The 22,862-nt window shown below is 45.1% G+C and overlaps 1 protein-coding gene across 3 annotated transcripts in view; it reads right to left on the reverse strand.

The window, feature by feature from the left end:
- Foxk2 (forkhead box K2) overlaps positions 1-21,005 on the reverse strand; it is a 39,367-nt gene extending 18,362 nt beyond the window's left edge. For 2 of the 3 annotated variants that reach the window (XM_038327250.1, XM_038327249.1), the window contains exons 1-3: positions 20,614-21,005; positions 3,191-3,385; positions 786-933 (exon numbers count right to left, since the gene is read on the reverse strand). In XM_038327250.1, the coding sequence (XP_038183178.1) occupies positions 786-933; positions 3,191-3,385; positions 20,614-21,005 (735 nt within the window). The remainder of the gene's footprint in view (positions 1-785; positions 934-3,190; positions 3,386-20,613) is intronic. The other variant, XM_042054981.1, reaches the window with a different exon arrangement.
- Between the last annotated feature and the right edge of the window lie 1,857 nt (positions 21,006-22,862).

The raw sequence follows: 22,862 nt of genomic DNA on the forward strand, positions 1-22,862 counted from the left end.
TTTTTTCTTAGCACTGCAACAACAGCCTTTCTGTGCTACTAGAAATTTCATATATAATCAGTACTGTGCCTACAGTTGCCCTGGGGTCCTCACATATGTATTGAAGGATTTAAAAAATGCATTACAGCCAGGTGGTGGCAGCACACGCCTTTAATCCCAGCACTCAGGGGTCAGGGGCAGGTGGATCTCTGTGAGTTCGAGGCCAGCCTGGTCTACAAGAGCTAGTCCCAGGATACAACTAGGACTGTTAAACAGAGAAACCTCAAAAAACAAACAAAAAAGGCACTACGAACCCTGATACCTATGGCACATTAAGAGTTGCACCAGAATCCAATTCATAGACGCTTACTTCACTGGTGTGCTGTGCTGGTGAGCTTCACTCCACTTGACACAAACTAGGATCAGTGGGGAAGCAGGAACCTCAACTGACGAATGGCCTCTACTGGAGTAGCCTATAGGAATATCTATGGTGCGTTTTCTTGATTAATTATTGATCTGAAAGGGGCCACCCACTGTCAGCAGTGACCCCCCTGGGCAAGTGACTCTGGGCTGTATGAGCAAAAAGCCAGGAAGCAGCGCTCCTCTCATGGCCTCTGCTTCTCGATTCCTACCCTGACTTCCTTCAGGAATGGACCATTATAAGGGAGTGTAGGACAGACAGTGTCTTATCACAGCAGCAGAGAAGCTGAACTAAAACAACACGGTGTTCCTGAAGGACTTGTCCCACAGTGACCAATGTCTACAGAATGCTTCCCAGCCCCAGGTCCAAGACGACAGACATTTACCTTTGGGCTGTCTCCACCTGAAGCTTCCTTTTCATTTTCTGGCTGTGAATTGTCAGCCATTAAATTGAGGTCAGATGGTATCACACGGCCCATTTTGTACCCTGAAGATCCTGCTCCCCGGGGACTGGATGGGCAGGAGTTTGCAGCACTGTGAAAGAGGGGGGAAAGTCTACTTTAAAGAAAGCATAGTATTGTTCTTCAGTAAAGATCTGAGATCAGAGAAAACAAACATTTCTCTTTTAAGGTTTTTTTTTTTTTTTTTTAATGTGTTTTGTCTGCATATATGCTGTGGATGCCTAAAGAAGGCCAGGATAGGATGCTGATCTCCTGGAATTGGAATCACACTTCCCAGCACCACTTACTTTTCTTGAGACAACCCTTCATTCTGTACTGCAGGCTGGTTTTGGTTTTAAAGAGGCAGCAATTTTCTGGCCTTAGTTTCTGAATCTGAAGTACTAGAATTGTAAGTATGTGCTACCATGTCTAGCTAAACTGGAAAAAAAATGAGAAAGCAGTATTTCCTAAGAAAAAAAATGTACTCCCGGGAATTCTTTGTGGTACTGAAGATTGCTTCAAGCAATGTGTCAGGAAACACAATCGTCAAGATAAGCTGTGAGGGACCAGGGTCCTATTTATTCTACCAGAGAAAGTAAGCCATCACATCCAACAGGAAAGTAAGCCATCACATCCAACAGGAACTTTTTTTAAAAAAAATTTTATGTGCACTGGTGTTTTGCCTGTGTGAGGGTGTAAGATTCTCTGGAGCTGGAGTTACAGACAGTTTGAGCTGCCATGTAGATGTTGGGACGTGAAACCTGGATCCTCTTGAAAAGCAGCCGCCGCTCTTAACTTCTGAGACATTTCTCTAGCCCCTAACTTAATTTTTAAAAAAAAGATTTATGTTACATGTTTGAAGTGTTTACCTATGTATACGTGTATCACGTGCATGCCTGGTGCCTGTGGAGGCCAGAAGAGAGTTGTGGATGTCCTGGAACTGGAATTAGATGTTTGTAAACTGCCGTGTTGTGCTGGGAACTGAACCTGGATCCCTCTGTAAGAGCAGAAAGTGCTCTTTAAGAGCTGAGCCATCTCTCTAGCCTCTTAGAATTTTAAATTTCAGTTTTGAATATGGTGCCTAGAGACTCTGTCACTCTCAGTCTGTGGGAAGTTTTAGAAGAAATATAATTAGATAATCTGTCAGCTCTTCAATGGAAAAAAAAATACATTTTAAAACATGGAAACAGTCTGAGCAGAGGTGGCATGCGCCTTTGATTCCAGTACTCAGGAGGCAAAGGCAGGTGAATCTCTCTAAGGTCAAGGCCAGCCTGGTCTACAGAGCGAGTTCCAGGACATGCTTCAAAGCTACAGAGAAACCCTGTCTCGAAAAACAAACAACAAAAAATAGCAACAAAACCACCCCCCCAATAAATAAAATAAAATAAAATAAAAAGAAGAAAACAGGAAACAGGACTAGACTTAGAGCTGGAATCCAGAATCAGGGGCAAAGGCAAGTGGATCTCTGTGAGTTCCAGAGAAGGGGAGGGGGAGGGAGGGAGGGCAAGCAGGAGATGGCTCATTCACTAAAGAGCACTGGCTGCTCTTCCAGAGGTCCTGAGTTCAATTTCCAGTAACCACATGGTGGCTCACAACCATCCATAATAAGATCCGGTACCCTCTTCTGGTGTGCAGGCACACATGCAGACAGAACACTGTGTACATAATACATTAGTAAATTGGAAGGAAGGAAGGAAGGTGGGAGGGAAAAAAAGAGTGAGCCCCAGTCTTAGTCAGCAGGGTCAGAGACTCCAAACACACCAGCTCCTGCTGCCACCAGAGCTTCCCTCAATCCCTCAATGCTATTCTCCGTCCCCACCAAATGAAGGAGCTCATGGATGCCCGCAATTCTGAGAATATTGATGGATGAGAGCTCAGTGAGAAGTAAGTCATTTATACTTTCCCCCATAAGGCTCCGAATAAGTTGGAAGAGAGACTAGGGCAGTGAAATCTCAACCTCTAGACACGACACAGCCCACACCAGGTCTGCACAAGGCACTGACTGCCCTCTTAACCATCAGTTATGGATGGTGGAGGAAATCACTGGGACCCTAGCCCTTACCTCTGCGTAGCAGTAACTCAGGAGACTTAGGAAGGGTGCAATTGCCTTCAGTTATGTAACCACTGCAGTGGTGTGCTCACCAGACTCCAATTCCAAGGCCACAGAAATGGCTCTGGTAAAACAAACCCAAAGGGATACAAACAAGACAGGAATCCCACAATCTACACAATTCACAACAAAAACTGAGCAATCTCCTGACCGCCAGCTGTGGTGGAAACAGATAGGAGTCGCTTTGGGTACAGCTGTGTGACTACAGACTTGGACGTGCAACCTTCAGCCTCTGCTGTACCTGATGGTTCCCGTGGGAGAGGGAAGGGGGCTGATGAGGTGGGCCATAGTGTCTGGAATGTTAATGGTCAGGGGTGAGATGTGTGGCTGCACAGGCTTCACTGGCGACTCTGGGGCTTCTTGCTTCTCTCTCTTCTCACTGGATAGGGCTGTGAATGTTATCTTGATGTTTGTGCTCGGAAACCTAAAAGTGCACCTGAAAAACAAACCCAATGGTCAGTTCATGTCTGCTGCCCACCAGAAGCTTGAGCTTCCCCACAGGAACTGCAGGTGAAGGAGGCCCTCCCCACTTCAAAATCCACTCACAATGTACACCAAATCATTGAATACCACAAAAAAAGGTATTTCATATGACAGTAGCCATTCATAATGGCGTACCTGTGAAACCAGCACTTGGGATACGGTAGGAGGGAAAGCTCAAGAGCAGCCTGGGCAACATGAGACATGCCTTTCACCCCATCGACAGAAGAGAGGGACAAAGAGTGTGTGAGAGACAGAGAAACACACAGAGACAAAGTATAACCAAAAATAGAAAAAAGAAAATCAAACACCTGCCAGATGTAGTCCCCAGCAATAGCTAATTTCCCTCTACTTGAACAAAGGTTAACAATGTTAACACTTCCAGCCTCTGTCCTGGCTGAAGATGGCTCCTTCACTGTATCCCAAAGGTGACACACAGACAGTCTGGAGCGCTGGGCTGACACACCTAAGGCTTCACCAACATGTATTTCACGTACAAACCAGACCTTTACACCAACTTACAGTACTGTGGGAACCAATTATGTTTAAATGGTCTCTAAGTAGGAAAGTAGTTTAAAAGCACAGGTGTCTATATAAGTTCAACTGATTTATTAAGCTGTTTTTCAAAACATTACTTCCAATGTGTGGTGATGGTATACACTTTTAATCCCAGCACTCTGGAAGCAAAGGCAGGTGAATCTCTGTGAGTTTGAGGCCAGCCTGTTCTACAGAGCGAGTTCCAGAACAGCTAAGGCTATGCAGAGAAACACTATCTTGAAAAACAAAACACAAAATAAGTGCTTCCAACAGATTTCATGCAACCAACCTATCTCCCTTACAGTGAAGGGACAAATGTCCCTGCTCTCTGGGAAACCATCGCCTGCTCCTGGAACTTCTTCAAACAACTCCAGTGCTTTCTGTTTTCCACTGTACATTTCTCTTTTATATTGACACCATGATCTTGGAGTCTCAGGAGTGCAGATTCCTCTAAAACAGCTATAGTGCCAGCAAATCCTATAATGTTTTGGTTGGGAATTTTTTCTCTTCCCTTTTCTTTTTTTCCTTCCTTTCAAGACAGTGTCTCACTACGTAGCCTGGCTGTCCTGAAACCCTATGTAGGGCCAGCTGTCCTTGAACTACCAGAGATCTTCTCATGCCTCTAATGCCCGTGATTATATCTATACTAAATCTCTCTTTCTCTTTTTAATGTGAATGGGTGTTTTGCTTGCATGTATGTCTGTATACTGGGTAAGTGCCTGGTGCCCGTGTGATGGAGGAGAGTTATCTGTCTATGTTTCTTTCATTGGTTAATTAATAAAGAAAACTGCCTTGGCCCTTTAAGAACAGAAAATTAGGTAGGTGGAGTAGACAGAACAGAATTGTGGGAACAAGGAAGTAGAGTGAGGGAGACGCTTCAGGCAGTCGCCATAGGAGACTCCATGCTGCTCCTCTCTGAGATGGACGCAGGTTAAGATCTCTCCTGGTAAGCCACACCTCGTGGTGCTACCCAGATTACTAAATATGGGTTAAAGGAAGATGTGAGAATTAGCCAATAAGAGGCTGAAACTATGGGCCAGGCAGTATTTAAAAGAATACAGTTTCCGTGTAATTATTTTGGGTAAAGCTAGCCGGCGGCGGGTGGCGGGACGCAGCCCCGCCGCTTCACACTACACCCGTGGAGGTCAGAAGAAAGCATCAAATCTGGAGTTACAGATAAGCCACGATGTGGGGATTGAATCTGGGTCCTCTGTAAGAGCAGTCAGGGCTTTTAACTCTTGAGCCATTTCCCCAGCCTCTTAAAACACTGTTTTAAATTTCAACCCTGAACTCGATGTCATGGTACACACCTGCAATCTCAGCACTTCAGACGTGCAGACAGAAGACCAGTTCAAAGTCAACCTTAGCTATGACTTTAGCTACATGAGGCTTTTATCAAAAAACAAAAACAAACAAACAAAAACAGGGGTAAATTTTTAAAGAGAAAAATTGTTCTTTCTAGGCTAGAGGAGTTTGGAAGAAAAAAAGGGAGACCTGCCAATAAGTCCATGAGTACTTTCACTGCCAGTTCCTGCGGCGTCCTCTCAGGAATTAAATAAACTTGGTAACATCAGTGGCCCTTAGTTATCGGAGGCCCACACACAGAATGAATGAATGAATGACACAGACTCGCTTCTGTGCACATCTAATAGTGAGCCTCCATTTTAAAGACTCTCAGGACCTGGGGCAGCGTCCCAGTGGCTTGTGATGAGCAATGTGAGTGGCTCATCTGAGTTTCCTTTTTGTTTGTTTTTCCAGACAGTTTCTCTGTGTAACAGTGCTGGCTGTCCTGGAACTCCCTTTGTAGACCAGGTTAGCCTTGAACTCACTGAAATCTGCCTGTCTGTGCTTCACAAGTGCTGGGATTAATGGCATGCGCCACCAACTCCAGCTGAGTTTCTTTACACAACCAATATTGTCTCAACTTTTCATCTCAGCAATTCTGTACCCTAATTCCAGTAACAAAGACTCTGAAAAGGGCTCTACCCACTGCTCTGCCTGACCATTTGTCAGAAAATCCGGCTCAATGGTACAGGCCTGTAATGTCAGCTACTCAGAAAGCAAAGACTAGTATCAAAAGCTCAATGCCTGCCTGGGTTATAGAGTATGACCCCCCCATCTCAAAATAAAGAGTAAAAAGATAAGGATTAGTTCAGTAATAAGAGTGTATGTGTCTAGCATGTATGTGCTCTAGCTTCAAACCAGTAAGAAGAGAGAAGAAACGGGTTGGGGGGGGGAGACAACAGGAGGACAAGTAGAGCAGACAGGAGGTGATGACATCAGGACACAGAGCCAGCAAAAGGAGAATAAACCCATGCAACAGAATGCCATTCAACCACTGCAAAGGAAAACCACTCATGCAAGTAACACAGGTGCATCTCAAAAACATCATCCAAAGAGAGTCAACACAAGAGTTTGCTCCACCGACTCCATTTAATGAAACCTGAAAACTATACAACTGACCTAGGAAACTGCGTGGGCTTCCACAGGAAGGGGATGCCTGCAGCTCTGAGGGTGAACTGGTGCTCTAGTCTCAGACTGCGATGGGCACCACTCAAACTCACATAGGTTTGCTCTGTTCTATAAAAGTATACTTCAAAGAAAGCTTACTTAAAATAGCAACCAGCCAAGTCAGGATAGCTTAGTGGGTAAAAGTGCCTGCTGTGTAGGCTTGATCAACTGAGTTTGAACCCCAGAAGCCAGGGTGGAAATAAAGAACAAACTCCTGGAAACTGTCCTCTGAACCCCACACATGTTCTGTGAAAAGCATGCATACTCACAGACACACAACAATTAACTTAAAAACAAACAAAACACTGGACAAAGTGTTACTTTTGTTTTACCTGTAAGGGTCTGAGCAAAATGAGTATATTGTCTAGGAGTGTTTTTTCCTCATCATTAATAAAGTTGATGATTACACAGCAGTAAAGAGTGTGTACATGTTTGGCTCTGGGTGAACAAGATTGTCTTCCACCACACTCAGTCACTTATGGTGACAAATCCACAGGCCCTCCTCAATATGCCTCATATCCCAACACTTCACGTCATGTGTGCACTCCACTGGAATGGCTAATCAGCACATGAAAAGATCCTCCAAGCCACCAGCCAGCAGGGAAATGCAAACTCAAACTACAGTACCTGCTAAAGTGCCAGCAATCAAAAGAGAAAATGTCAAAGCACTTGAACTACAGTCAGTGTCCTTTCTCTCCCCCGCATGGCTATAACCACACAAGGCAAAGGCATGCACCACTGCTTAGCCGGAAACAGAAAGCTTAAGAAGCAAACCCAGCAGGAACACACATGAGCTCACCTAAAAATATACACTAGAATTTTCTTAGGAGGCAGAGACAGGTGGGTCTCTGTGGGCTGGAGGCCAGTCTGATCTACACAGCAAGTCCAAGGACTACATAAAGATATTCTGTTTCAAACAAACAAACAAACAAACAAACATCCAACAAAACAACAGCAACTTTCTATTTAAAAACATCCTTTTCGGGGCTGGAGAGAAGGCTCAATGGCTAAGAGCACTTTCTGCTGCTCTTGCAGAGGACCTGGGCTCAGCTCCCAAAATCCACACAGCAGCTCACAACTGTCAACGTCAGTTTCAGGGGAGGGCCTGATGCTATCTTTGACCTCCATGGGCACAAGGCTCACCATGTACACAGGCATTCATGCAGGCAAGACACTCATACACATTAAAATAAATTAAAAGTAAACAAAAACATCCATTATCTGGGTGTGGTGGTGTATTCCTTTAATAATAGCATGTGGAAGGCAGAGGTGTAAATTCCAGGTTAGCCTAGTCTACACAGCAAGTTTTTTTTAGGCCAGCCAAAGTTACACAGTGAGACTCTGTCTCAAAAGAAGCAATGCAAAGATTCTTTCCTGGAGGCTGAGGCAGAAAGGAAGATCATTGAGAGCTCCACACCAGTCTGGAAGACATAGAAGCCCTGTTACAAAGGAACAAAACCAGCTAGGCATAGCTGTATAGTTTCACACACTTGTGATCTCTGTGATACTGGAAAGCTGAGACAGGACTACCAAGAACTCAAGGCCAGCTTGAACTATACGATATTCCAAGATAGTCTGAGCCACAGAATGGTACTTAGTCTCAATAAATAAATAAATACTAACAAGAGTAAATAAATTTTTTTGAATAAATAAACTTTTGTGATGTTTTTGAAATGGGGTTTCTCTGTAGCTTTGGAGTCTGTCCTGGAACTAGTTCTTATAGACCAGGCTGGCCTCTGCCTCCTGAGTGCTGAGATTAAAGGCCAGTGCCACTACCACCCTGACTTTGAATAAATAAAATTTTAAGAAAGCGGGGCTGGAGAGATGGCTCAGTGGTTAAGAGCATTGCCTGCTCTTCCAAAGGTCCTGAGTTCAATTCCCAGCAACCACATGATGGCTCACAACCATCTGTAATGAGGTCTGGTGCCCTCTTCTGGCCTGCAGACATACAGACAGAATATTGTATACATAATAAATAAATAAGTAAATAAATAATTTTAAAAAAAATTTTAAGAAAGCTTCCTAACTTAAAATCTATCCAAAGAGCTAGATATGGTGGTGTGTGCCTATAATCGTAACAGTTATGAGTCAAACAGGAGGATCAGAAGGAGTTCAAAGTCATCCCGAGCTATATATTATGTTCCAGGTCAGCCTGGGATACACGAGATCTTTTCTCACAGACTAAAAGCACTTGAGAATATTCACAGTAGCACTGTCCATAATAGTTCCAAATAAAACTATTTTATGTGTTCACCTGGAGTAGAATAAACTGTACTAAATTCACATTCTTAAAAGTTTTACAGACATGAAGCCAGGCAGTGGTGGTATACGCCTTTAGTCTAAGCACTTGGGAGGCAGAGACAGGCAAATCTCAAAAGAATTCAAGGCCAGTCTGGTCTACAGAGTGAGTTCCAGGACACCCAGGGCTACACAGAGAAACCTTGTCTCAAAAAGAAAGAAAGGAAGAAAAAGAAAGAAAGAAAGAAAGAAAGAAAGAAAAAAAGAAAGGGCTTTACAGAAATGAAACAAACACCAGTTATGTTAAAGACACACACTATTTTCATAAGCAACTGTTCAAATCCCTTTACCTCAGAGTCCATTCTTTATTCTATATCCATTCAAAAGCAAAGACACCTAATGCATGGTTTAGAATGCAGAACAGTGTCCAGAGCCAAGGAGGCAGTGTGGGAGGATGCTGATGATATGCATCCTAACACAAGTGGCTTTCACTAAATTTCACCCAGAACAGGATACTTCTGCATTTGGATTTCAGGAAAGCAGCAATGGCAATGACTCAGAAGGGATTAGGGAAATGCTCAAATGAGAAAGAGGGGCAGGTAAGGAGTTCTGTGTATTCAGAGAAGTAGGTAGGACGAGGATGAACCGGAAAGAAAGAACAAGCAGCGCTGAAGAACATGCCACCCTTAGCATTTCCTCCTTTCTGCCCTGTATCTTATACAGGTCTGCAGTCCCTTGTCCAAATTTAAAAGCAAAGGTTCTGAAAACCTAACCTCAAATCCCCTGGCAGCCCATTCTGACCTGCATTGAAGAGTTAATTATAGCCTTCAACTGCCCCACTTAGTGAGAACATCCTTGCGTTTTTGCCTCAGAAGTCTAACAGTCTGGATCACAAGGTGCTCGGGAGTGTGGAATCACACACAGTGCACACGACATCCACTTTTCTTTAGTCCTCCAGACCCGCAGGTTTCCAGTGGATTCTAACACTGTGCCACTCCGCACAGAATGTCTCTAAAGAGGCACACGAGATGACTATACGGAAAGGAGGAAGTCCCCTCAACTGCTGTCCTAGACCACTAGTTATATCTCCACTGTTCCTGACAGGCAACAAATGCTCCCTGCATACTTATCTTGGATCACTCTCACAGCAGACCCAAAATTATCCACAGAAGCAGAGCAGTAAGCTGGTAACTCCTGCCCTCTATTGGCCGGCCGGCATGTCTCAGAGCCCATGTGGCTGCCACGAGCAGAGGCTCACACACTACCAGACAAAAGTACTAGCTACTACCCATAGTCACTGGACAGACAGTATAAAGGAAATCTCTTTATCCTTAACACACTGAACCTATAACTACTCAAAAAACATCTATTAAAAAAAAAGACATTTTGAGGTGGGTGTAATGGCACAAACCTTTAATCCAGTACAGACAGAGACAGGAGGACCTCTGAGTTTTGAGGCCAGGCTGGTCTACAGAGTAAATTCAGGACAGCCAGGGCTACACAGAAAAACCCTGTCTCCAAAAACAAAACAATTCCATTCTAGGGCTAAAATGGCTCTCAGAATGTTTGCCTGGGATCTAAGCGGACCTAGGTTCAATCCCTTCCCCTAGTAGCACAAAATGAACAAACAGAAGTTCATTCTAAAAGGGAGTTCATGAGTTGCCCTTTATGTAGTAATCTGACAACAGGAAACGGCAGTTCATCTTCCTTAGTCCTATTTCCCAAGATCCAACTGTTCCTACGACATGCCAACTTTACCCTCATGAGAAGATTCTACAGAGGAGGAACTTGTCTGCTTAGTAAAGAAAATCTACAGGGGCACGACAGAAAATGGAACACAGTAAGCCAGGCTATCCCCTTGCCCCCAAGACAAGAATCATTTTCCATTCACCTAAAATCCAAAAGAAATAATATTATCAACCCAGTCAAAATGAAGAACTAAATTCTCTTCCTGTCTGAGACAGGCCTGGGTAGCAAATTTAGCAATCCTCTTTTACAAAACCAGAAAACAAACACACAAAAAAACCTAACCCCCCTCCCCAAAAATAGCCCACTAGGTTTGCACCCCTGACACACTGTCTTAAATTGTTTAAAATTTCAGATCCTGATGGACACGATCAGTTCATACAAAGAAAGAATTTAATCTCCATAGTGAGCAAGCAGCTCTTTGTCAGAAATTTTATTAGGCTAATTTATGTTTTTGACATTTTTGCTTATTTATTTGGAGGAAGACGTGTCCACCACAGTGTATGAGAGTTGGTTCTCTCCTTCTACTAAGTAGGTTTTGAGGACTGAACTCAGAACTCAGATGCTGAGGCTTGGTAACCACCTCTATCCAATGAGCCATCTTGCTAGCCCAAATTGATTTTATTTCCTATAATCCCAGACGCCAAACACACATTTTAAAAAACAGGTCTTGATTTCTTATCATAGGAAAAACATAAAATTCAAAGACAGCAAACAGAAAATCTTAATCTGCAAGCATTATTAATTCTAATCCGTTTGTTCTAATTTAGCCAGAAATGCAGATGAGGACTGTCAAGGACATTTCCCTCCTTGGGAGTGAGATGACATTATTAATTAAAACAATGTGGTGGTTCGGATGAGATGTCCCCACCATGGCCATGATAATAATGGACTATCATCCCTCTGGAACTGTAAGTCCAAATAAACCCTTCCTTCTAAAAATTGCCCTGGCCATGATATTTCATCACTGCACAAGAAAAGTAACTAATGCAGACTTAGAAAACAGAACAGCTTCATAGTCCATAAACAGGCTGAAGAGGAAACACAAAACCCCAAAACCAGTCAGGCAGTGGTGGGTGGTGCACACCTTTAATCCTAGCACTAGAAGGTCTAGGCAGGCAAATCTCTGCATTCAAGGCCAGCCTGAGATTTTATGTATGAGTTTTCTAACTGTATGTATTATGCCAGAAGAGGGCATCAGATCCCACTATAGATGGTTGTGAGTCACCATGTGGTTGCTGAGAATTGAACTCAGGACATCTGAAAGAGCAGCCAGTGCTCTTAACCTCTGAGCCATCTCTCCAGCCCTAAACTTTTCTTTCTGTCCACCGTGGCCTAGGTCAGTGTTTGCCCTGCGCTTTTGCTTACAGAAACTTTTCACAGAATAGCACCTCTACAAACCCCATCTACTTCAGGATTTTTCAAAGTTTTTTATAACAGGTATTATCACAGATTTTCAAATACAATTTGATCATTTAAAAGACTATCTGCGGGGTGGGGCTGGGAGTATAACAGTGTTCCAGAATTTGTCTAGGTCTTGGTTCAGTGGCCATCACAAGAGTGAAACAGTGAGAGCAACAGAACACAAAAGACAGACAGACAGACAGACAGACTGACTGACTGACTGACTGGTAATATCTGCATCTCGTCAATTCAGGTTAAAAAGACATAATTTTCTTCAGACAACTCCGAAAACTAGACTACAATCCTACTCACAGGTCAGCTGACAGCCCTTCATTCAGGGTCCGACCTCTCATGGTGAAGAACCTCCTACAACCACTTGCAATGCAGTCATCTTTCCTAGCAACGTTTTCTAACTTTGAGTGTTTACCAGTAGAAGCTGAAGGCAGTCTCCAAATCTGTTTCTGAACTCAAGTAAAAAGCAAAGAAAAAAAAGAAAAAAGAAAGACAAAGAAAAAGCTTCAAGCCAAACCAACAAACCTCAGTGCTTTAGACAAATTAATTTAGTCCAAAAATAAAAGACAATGCCTGAGGCATGGGCTTCGAGACCTTCTCTGGGAATCAAGACATTCCAAAGTATCAGTATGCACTAGAATGTAAATAAGTCACTTGGGTTGCTCGTCAGGCAAAGTGCAAGACTAACCAGAGATGATGGTGGGCCTCGTCAAACCCAATTCCAAGGCTAGGAAGACTGGCTTTCAGGTGATCTATCAAAATAACAGCCAGACACACGCTCTATCAACTAACGAACAAGTATCTCAGTTACTAAATGAAGGGTTCACATGGCTCTCAACCAACCAACAAACCCCCCAGCAAACTACAAGGAGAACATGACTTCCAATGCCGATAGTCAAGACTGATAACAAGGTTATGTTATGTCCTAAGGTACATAGACAGGAAAGGGTGACTCACCAAAGAAGCAAACAAGATTTACGTATATTGCTTGGTGCTAGACCCTATGATTTGCATGTGTTAGACCCTCTGTTCAATCTCTAATGTACATACCACACAAACAAGAACAGAATAGAAAGAAACCATTATGAAGAAAGGCCAGGTGCTAGACTTACTACACAACAACTTTAAAACAATTTCCTTAGCCAAGCACGGTGGCTCATGTCTGCAATCCCAGTATTTGTGAAACTAAGATTCAAGGCTAACCTAGGCTAAACACTGAGTTTTTGTCTCAAAAAACAAACAAATGAAATAAAATTTGGAGACTGGAGAGCTGGCTCAGTGGTTAAGGGAGTATACTAACTGGCAAGGACCAGAGTTCAGGCCCTCGGCAATAAAATTGTGAACAGTTCACAATCACCTACAACTCCAGCTCCAAAGTTTCTGACACTTCTGGCCTCCCTGGGCACATACAGACACACAAACAAATAATTAAAAACAAAATAAATCTTAAAAAAGAAAGAAGCTGAGTGTAGTAACTCACCCCTTTAATCCCAGCACACAGGAGACAGAAGTAGCTGGATCTGAACTCAAGGCCAGTGTTGAACTAGGGAGTAGAGAAAGACTGTCTCCCCCCCCCACAAAAAAAAAAAAAACAGAAGAAAAAAATATATATTATATACATACACCAAGAAAAAAACTTCTACAAGAGAACAGGATGGTTTGTTAGTCCTAGCACTCAGGAGGCAGAGGCAGGAGGACTGCAACAAGACAACATGGTCTTCAGAGGTCCAGATCAGCTGTCTCAAAACAAAGAAAGAAAGATTTTATCTTTGAGAAGCTAATTTCAACAGGTTTGACAGTGTTTTATAAGAAACAGGGAAGGGAAGGAAGTGAAAGTTGAGCTACCAAGTCACTAAACTCAGGCTGGTCTGGTCAGGATGGTACGCACAACTGGAAAAGGCACGGTTTGGGAGCAGGATTTGCTCCAGTTGGACACTCTCGGGAGCATCTCTCCCCAGACCTCTGCAAGGACAGTCACCAGAATAAGCAAGTAAACAAAGACCACCACACCCTACTTCCCTCTAAGACACAGGAATCTAGGTCAGAGAGGGAGAGTCACACATGATTTGTGAGAGAAGCAAAGACAAGCGGGGTGGGGGAGACACAGGGAAGACCAGGTCCTTGTCTAGCATCAAGATAAACCAACAGCAGGTCTGCCTTGTTCCTCTAAGAAACTAATATGGTTTTCAATCACCACTGTGAGTTCCAAACACGGAAACACATTTTCACTTAACCATCTGTGTATGTACCCAGGCTTCCACAGGTTGCCTCTCCATGAATCAGCCATATTTAGCTTTAAAACACATAGTACAAAAACAAAAGCCACTTTGGATAGTCCATCATCAACCAAAACAGGAATAGGTGGCTGAGCATGGCAGCCCACACGGTTATCCCAACACAAGAGAGGCACAGGCAGGCAAACGAGTTTGAGGCCAACCTGGTCTACATAATGAGACTCTTGTCTAATGGGGATGGGGGGTAGACTTGATCCAACATGTATAAGGCCGTAAGTATGACTCCCCAGATTCCCCAAAAGTAGAGATAGTTATAGAATCAAGGGTGACTTGCCTGTAACATTCCTGTCTTATTCTGCAGCATTCATGAAAACACCAAGGTTTGCTGTTTTGTTTTGTTTGGGGATTTACTTTTATCTTACATGTAAGGGTCTTTTGGTTGTATGTATGTTTGTGCACCATGTGCATGCCTGGTACTCAGAGGCCAGAAGGCAACAATGGATCCCTTGGAACTGGAATTAGAGCCAGCTGTGGGTGCTGGAACCAGAAACTGGGTCCTCTGTAAGAGCAGCAAGTGCTTATAACTGCTGAGCCATTTCTCTAGCCACCTCCCAAGTTTGTTGCTGTTCTAAGATTTATTTTTGCTTCTTGAGACAGGGTCTCACTGTCTGGCCTGTAATTTACAAACCAGGCTGGCCTTCAACTCACAGAGATCTCCGCCTGCCTCTAGCTCCCAAATTCTGGAATTAAAGGTGTATACCACCACATCTGGCCTAAAAATTTATTTCTGTTTTTGTGTCTGTGTGTATGTACAAGGGGAGGGGGCCACTAAGAACCAAATCCAGGTCCTCTGTAAGAGCAGCCAGTGTTCTTAACTGCTGAGCCATTACTCCATCCCCCAAAAGTCAAATTTTAAAAGTGTGTATTGATGGGTTGGTGGTACACACCTTTAATTCCAACATTCAGGAGGGAGAGGCAGGCTAATCTCTGAGTTAGAGGCCAGTCTTGTCTGCAGAGCAAGTTCCAAGACAGCCAGGGCTACACAGAGAAACCCTGTCTCAAAGTAAGTTTAAAAATAAAACAAAACAAAAGCCTACATACATCAAGGGCCAGTGAGATAGCGCAACAGGTAAAAGCACTGGCTGCCAAGTCTGCCAACCTGTGTTCTATCTCTGGAATTCATACAGAAGAGAGAACCAACATGGGCTGTTCTCTGACATATATATATATGTATACATGTGTATCCTCTGACATATATATAGCATTTTGTACATACCCATACATACCTTTCTTTATGCCTGCCTTGAACAATTCACTAGTAAACACCTGTGCAGTGATATTTTGTTTATGATTTAACAATTAAAGCTTGCCTGAAGATCAGAGTGCAGAGTTAAGCCACTAGAGGCCAGATTCAATTCCCAGCACCCACATGGCAGCTCATTACTGTCTGTAACTCCAGCTCCAGGAGTTTCAACACCTTCATACATATACACATGCAGGCAAAACACCAATGCACATAAAATAAATAATTCTGTAAAAAAATCAGAATGCACAGCATTAACAACCACATGTGGCTCACAACCATCCATAGTGGGATCTGATGCCCTTTTCTGGCATAAAGGTTACATGTAGATAGAGCACCCACAAATTAAATAAATAAATAAATAAATAAATAAATAAACAAACAAACAGACCTTAAAAAATAAATAAATAGACCTTAAAAAAAAAAACCTGGGTCAGGCTGGGTTATGGTGGTACATACCTTTAATCTCAGCACTCAGGTGGCAGAGTCAGGCAGATCTCTCAGTTAGAAGCCAGCCTGGTCTACACATTAAGTTCTAGAACAATGTGGAAAGACCCTGTCTCAAAAAACAAAACAAAACAAACAAAAAACTTATTTGGGGGGTTGAGGTGGGGCTGGAATGATAGTCCAGTGATTAAGAGAATTTCCTGCTCTTGGAGAAGATCCACGTTTGGTTCCCAGCACCCATGTCAGCTCACAACCTCCTGTAACTCCAGCCCTGAAGAATCTGACACCCAGACACTTAATATATTGTAAAGAAAACATTTTTAGAAGTTGCTTAAACAATAAAAACAATTGCTTATTTTGATTTTATATTTAAGTCCGCTACCATGACAACAACAGGAGCAACCCCAAACTTTATGGTCTCACTGATTTCTTCTCTTTTTTTTGGCGGGGGGAGGGTTTTGGAGACAGGGTGTCTCTGTGTAGCCCTGGCTATCCTGGAACTCACTCTAGACCAGGCTGGCCTCGGACTCAGAGAGATCCACCTGCCTCTGCCTCCAAGTGCTGGGATGAAAGACGTGCCACCACCACCTGGCTACTTCAGTCTTAGGCACTTGACAGCACGGGACCATCCCCTAAGAGGACTTTCTTTACTGGACTGCATTAGCACTTTCCTATTGCTGTGATGAAATACCATAATCAAGGCACTTAGGGAAGAAAGAGTTTATTCTGGCATAATCTTATCTAAAGGGATAAAAACCATTATAGTGGAAGGTACAGCAGCAGGCATGGCAGCAGGAGCAGAAAGCTAAGAGATCAGATCTTGAACCATGAGCTTGAAATAGAAAAAACAAAACTAGAAGCTTTTAATTTCAAAAGCTTACCCTGAGTAACATATCCCCGCAAGGCACACCTCCTCAACCTCCTCAAACAGTCCCCATGGGGGGCCCAATATTCAACTATCTGAGCCTGGGCTGGGGGGGGGGGCATTTTCACGAAAGTGAAAGCACTGTCCTACCAAGCCAAATAAACCCACTTCCCCCTTAAGGTCAATCCCAGCTTGGATGCCCTCTACTCCAATGCCGGGCTATAGGCTCACTCACCTGCCCACCTCCAGGAGCCCCAAGAGAACCAAATCCAGACCAGTGCTTCCAGAGAGTCACAGGGTCTCAGAACTAAAATGTCACATTTCCCTTATAGATTCCCTTGCACACATGACTGAAGAACAAGGATGTTCAGAATCATGTGGGGATTTGTTTTTAAAAAAACACATTCCCCTGGTGTTGTCATGCAATACTGAGTCCCAAGTACCCATCCACAGTGAGTACAGGGTTCACTGGCCACTGCAGAGACAACCTGAGTACCAAAGATATTCACCAGAGCCAGGATACACCAAATACACATAGAATATACTTTTTCAATGAATCAATCACACTTTAAACCTAAACTATTGCACTTCATAATTCTTCTAAATTATCTTTGAATTTTGTTTTCTTTGACAGGGTGGCACTTGGAACCATGGCTAGCCTGGAGCTCACAGAGATCCTCCTGCCTCTTCCTCCCAAGTGCTGGGAGGCTGGCACTAAGATGCCAAGCACCTCTTTGAATTTTTTAAGTAAACTACAAAATGAAAACATGTAAAGGTTGGAACTAGATAAAATCACGATGGTTTAAACAAGAGATCAAACATGGACTGCTTTTTTTTTTCAATGTACAGTGATTTTCAATAGGAAAACCAAGCAGAGTCAGTCGTGGCAGTGCATAGAGCCTGGCACTCAGGGTTAGTGGAACCTGCAGTGATGCACACCTTTAATCCCAGCACTTGGGAGGCAAAGGCAGGCAGAACACTGAGTTTGGGGCCAGCCTGGTCTACACAGTTCCAGTACGGCCAGGGGTACATAGAGAAATACTGTTTGGGGAAAAGACTCACTAAGCGTTCAAGGCCAGCCTAACACCATACTGAGTTCCAAGTCTGCCTGGCCTGTAGAGAAATAACACACCTAAAAACAAAATAAAACAAGTGTTTACCAGGTGTAGTGGTACACGGTATAATCCTAGCTCCCTGATGGAGACAAGATCTCCAGTTCAAGGTCACCTTGGTCTCCATAGTCAGACTATCTCAAAAACATAAAAATAAAAACCATTTCAGCCTCAGCACAATTATTCTTTTACACTCCCTTTTAAGTGTGTGTACATGTGCATGTATTTGTTTAAAATCCATTAAAAAGAATTTGGGCAGTTAGAGTGCCGGCTCAGTGGTTAAGAGCACTAGCTATTCTTCCAAAGCACGCAGGTTCAAATCCCAGGACACACATGGCAGCTCACAACTGTCTAACTCCAGCTCCAGGAAATCCAAATCCCTCTTCCGGCCCGTGAAGGCACCAGAAACAAATGGTACACAGACAAATACTTGCAGGTAAAACATCTATACACATAAAGTAATAATAATTTTTTTTTTTTGGTTTTATGAGACAGGGTTTCCCTACAGTTTCTAGAGCCTATCCTGGAACTAGGTCTTGTAGACCAGGCTGGCCTCGAACTCAGAGATCCGCCTGCCTCTGCCTCCCGAGTGCTGGGATTAAAGGCGTGCGCCACCACTGCCTGGCTAGTAATAATAAAATTTGAAGAACAGATTTAAAAAATAATTTGGGGCTGGAGAGATGGTTCATCAGGTAAGAACATGTGCTGCTACTTCAGAAGACCTGAGTTTAGTTCCGAGCACCTGTCAGTTCATAGCCACCCCTAACTCCAACTACAGGGGATCCTGATGCCTAAGGATACCTGCCCTCACATGTACATACCAACACACAGACACACACTCACAAGTTTTCTTTAATCTAAAATGTTTTAATTTAATTTCAAATTTGAAAAAATAATAACAATAAAAAAGAACTGGTAGGCCAGCAAGACGGCTCGCTGGCGAGGCTCCCACGGCCACAGCTGACGACTGGGAAACTGCGGTCCTCTGGGCTCCCTGGGTGCTGTGGAGGACGCAAGGAAGGCACGCGCATAAACAAACACATGTTTGTCTGTTTTGGAGCAGGGTCTCTTTACGATAAGCCTGGCTGTCCTGGAACTCTCTCTGTAGAACAGGCTGGCCTTGAAGAACTCAGAGATCCACCTGCCTCTGCCTCCTGAGTACTGGGAGTAAAGGTGTGTACCACTCACTATACCTGGCAACAAATGTAATTTCAAATTTATTCTGTTTTAATAAATTAAAATGAGTGTTTGCCTGCATGTGTCTGTGCACTATGTGCATGCCTGGTGAGCACAGCATTCAGAAGTGGGCCCCTTACGCCTAAAAATGACGAACAGTTGAAGCTGTAATGTAGACGTGCTGCCAACTGAAGCTAGGTCCTCTGCAAGAGCAACAAGTGCCTGAACCACAGAGACTGTTAAATTCTTTTTAAAAGTAAGTGAACTCTGCAGCCCAGCAGTGTCCCATGCTGGAACACCCCTCCAAGGCTATGAAACATGGCACACATATCAACCTAACTTAAAAGCACAGCTCTTATCTATCTCCAAAAACTGAAAACAATAAAAACTTCAGTCTGTGGCAAAAGCTACACTAGCAAAGATCTAGAAAAGGAACCCCTGGGGAATAATTAGCATTTCCTGGAGAGCAAAGTTGTTTTTCACACACAGTAAATGACAACTTTCTCCAACCGAAGAAGTAAATGAAATTGTTTTGTACTACAACTGACAGTCCCTATGAGGCTCCCTTGTCACCCTATGTGACCTTGTGACAAGTCCTTAAAAACCAAACATCTTGACAGTCTCGCCATGCAATTCAAACTGATCTAGAGTTTATTACACAGTCCAACTGAGCCTGAAACTCAAATTTCTATCTACTGCGTCGGCCTCCAGAGTGCTGGGATTACAGGTTGTAGACACCACACCTGGCTAGAGATGCTTTAAAAACAAAAACAAACAAACAACAACAACAAAAAAAAACTGTTGAAAGTATCCAGTTTTTCCAGATGTCTAAGGTTCTGGACAGTTTTTAAATCCTTCATGTTTGGAGTTTTCTATTTTTTTGGCTACAAAAAAAAAAAAAACTGGGAAAAGATTACTCTTAGGCTTAAGACACTGCCCTCAAAATTTTTTGCCACTGAAAATGTGAACAACAAGAAAAAGTAACAAGATACCTATTTTTGATTTAAGTTGGGTATTTTAGTTCGGGTCAGTTTTCCTACCACACAGCTTAACATCTCCCTTGGGTGCGACCTCCCTGATGGTTATAACAACTTATGCAAACTCGAGAAGGCACAGAGAGCCCAATAAACTTCCACCCACCAACACAGGTGATGAAGGTAGGGAGAGCCGGTGGCTGATGGCAGAAATGAACGTCTGTGTCCTGGGAGTCCCATGTCAGACTGGACAAAGGGTTGTGGGGCTGCAATACCAGTGCATGGGATCTGACATGGGGGGGCCAGCAGGTTAAAGATCCCTGGTGGAATCTGCAGATGTGGTCCAGTTCGGGTAGTGGGTGGGTCCCTAAGTCTAGATTCTGGCTGTAGGTCACAACCAGTGAATTGGTCCTGGCGCTGCATCTAGCCTTGCTCCTGGATAGCGGTCAGGTTCCCTCCCGAAGGGTGACCGAAGGTCTGGTTCAGGGTCTGATCCCGCTCGTAGGCAGCTGGGGAGGTGGGTCTGAGTCCTGCCTGCTCCCAGGGACGGGGATCTGGGTCCCTCCCTCCCTAGGGGTGGCTAGCGTGGGTCAGGTCCAGGCCGCAGCCCCCGCCCGCCACTTACACGCGCGGCAGCTGCAGCGGCGGCGCCCCGCGCCGCTGGAACACCCCGTCCACGAACACGCCGTTCTTGCCGAGACAGCGCAGGTAGAAGTCGCCGCCCGCGTCCGGCCGGGGCTGCGCGGGTTCCGGGGCGGCCGCGCTATGGCCGCCGCCCGGGGGCGTGAAGATCTCCAGGTGGCGCCGCGAGATGAAGCTCGAATGGCCCATGCTCACGTCCACCGAGCCCTGCGACGAGTTGCGCCCGATGGTCACCGAGCGCTTCTTCATGAGGTACTCGAACTCGCGGCCTTCGAGCCGCGCCACGGCCCAGCCGCCCGGCGGGGATCCGCCGCTCCCGGCCCCGCCGCCCGCGGGAGGGGCGCCCGCGCCCGACAGCGCCGCCGCGGCCGCCATCGCCTGCGAGGCCCGGCCGATCCGCGCGGGCGCCCTGGCGGGCCGAGGCCCGGGCGCGGTCGTGGGCCGCGCGAGCCGAGCACGGTCGCCGAGACCGCCGGCCGGCGAGGAGAGCTGCGAGGGCGGGAGCTCGCGCGGCCGCGCGCCGGGCCCGACGACGGACGGGCACGCTGGCCAATGGGCGCGGCGCACGCAGTGGGGCTACCGAGCCCGGCCAATGGCGAGCCGCGCCGCCGAGCGCCCGCACGTCCGGCGGCGTCGCGCGACGCAGGTTGGCCGCGGCGGCGCGGAAAACCCGGGGCGGATGGAGAGCTGGCGTGGGGCCGCGCGCGTTCGCGGGGTGAGCGGGGGTCCAAGGTCACGACGGACGCGGGTGCGCCCCGAGAGCCGGTGGCCACGCTCGTACTGCGCCCTAGGCTGCGACGAGTCCCGCACGCTGCACGGCTAGTGTAACACAGGGCTCGGCTGCAACTCAAAGCTACCCCGGTGTATAGTTCTGCACTCAGTAATTCATAGCAATGACTGCAAATCTGAACGTTTTGCCAGTGTGTGTGTGTGTGTGTGTGAGAGAGAGGGGGGGGGGGAGAGAGGAGAGAGAGAGAGGGGAGAGAGAGGGAGAGAGAGAGAGGGGGAGAGAGAGAGAGGGAGAGAGAGAGAGGGAGAGAGAGAGAGAGAGAGAGAGAGAGAGAGAGCCAACCCATCTCTCCCATTAAAAAAGAAACCACCATGGGGGCCGTGAGAACAGTAGAGCCGTGCAGATCGAGCAGGCTGTGAGGGGCTCAAGAAGCCAGTGCCACACAGGGGTGAAGCTCAGGCCCCAGTGTCTTCTCCAGGACCGAAGGGCAGCGGTGCACCTGCTTTGGTTCTGCTAAGGGAGGCACGTGGTCATGAAGAACGTCACACCAATATGGTGGCCCCTAGGTGCTGGCTGATGCGATGCAGTGTTCTCTCACTGAGGCACAAAAGGAGTTCAGGTTAGAGACCGTATAGTGGAGAGGTTGAGAGCAGGCTGTACTTAATCTGCACAAGAGCTTCTAAATAGAGGCCCCAGGCGAGAGGCATTAGGAATGTTTTGCATTTTAATTCGTTCTGTGTGTCCCAACGATAAATGTAGTGGCAATCAATGTGTCTCTATAATATTTACATGTCTTTTTTGACATCTAGATGTCTAATTACAGTATAAATTCCTGAAGGTTGACTGCTTTGTACTATGAATATGGAAGAAAGACATTTCATTAAACATTCATTTGAGGGACTGTAGATGATGTAGAGACAGCCATGGAAATAACTAGGTAAACGTCTAGAGACAAAACGCAGTCAAAGGAAAACGCGTAGTCAAGAGCAAGAAGTGTTTCGCCATCACTGACACCGACTGAGCTTCTGCTTTATACATGTTCGAGCCCAGGACCGTTTTGAGGCTGCACTGTGCTTCAAGCATCTACCTATAACAGGGCTAAATCTTTTTCCACTCTCCACCAATTTTTTTTTTTTTTTTTCGAGACAGGGTTTCTCTGTAGCTTTTTTAGAGCCTGTCCTGGAACTAGCTCTTGTAGACCAGGCTGGCCTCGAACTCACAGAGATCCGCCTGCCTCTGCCTCCCGAGTGCTGGGATTAAAGGCGTGCGCCACCACCGCCCGGCTTCTCCACCAATTTTTGTCCAATAATTTTTTACACAACCCTGGTAATAACAGGTATATAAAATAAACATAAAAACAGTTATGTTGCTTTGTTTGGCTTTTGTGGTTGATTTTGGTTTTTTGGTTTTTTTTTGTTTTTTTTTTTTTTGTGGGGAAAGGAAAGACAAAAGTCTTGTTCTATAGCTCTGATTGGCCTGGAACTTGCTATGTAGGTCAGGAT

Source organism: Arvicola amphibius, chromosome 4 (genome assembly GCF_903992535.2).
Source record: "Arvicola amphibius chromosome 4, mArvAmp1.2, whole genome shotgun sequence".
Taxonomy (NCBI): domain Eukaryota; kingdom Metazoa; phylum Chordata; class Mammalia; order Rodentia; family Cricetidae; genus Arvicola; species Arvicola amphibius.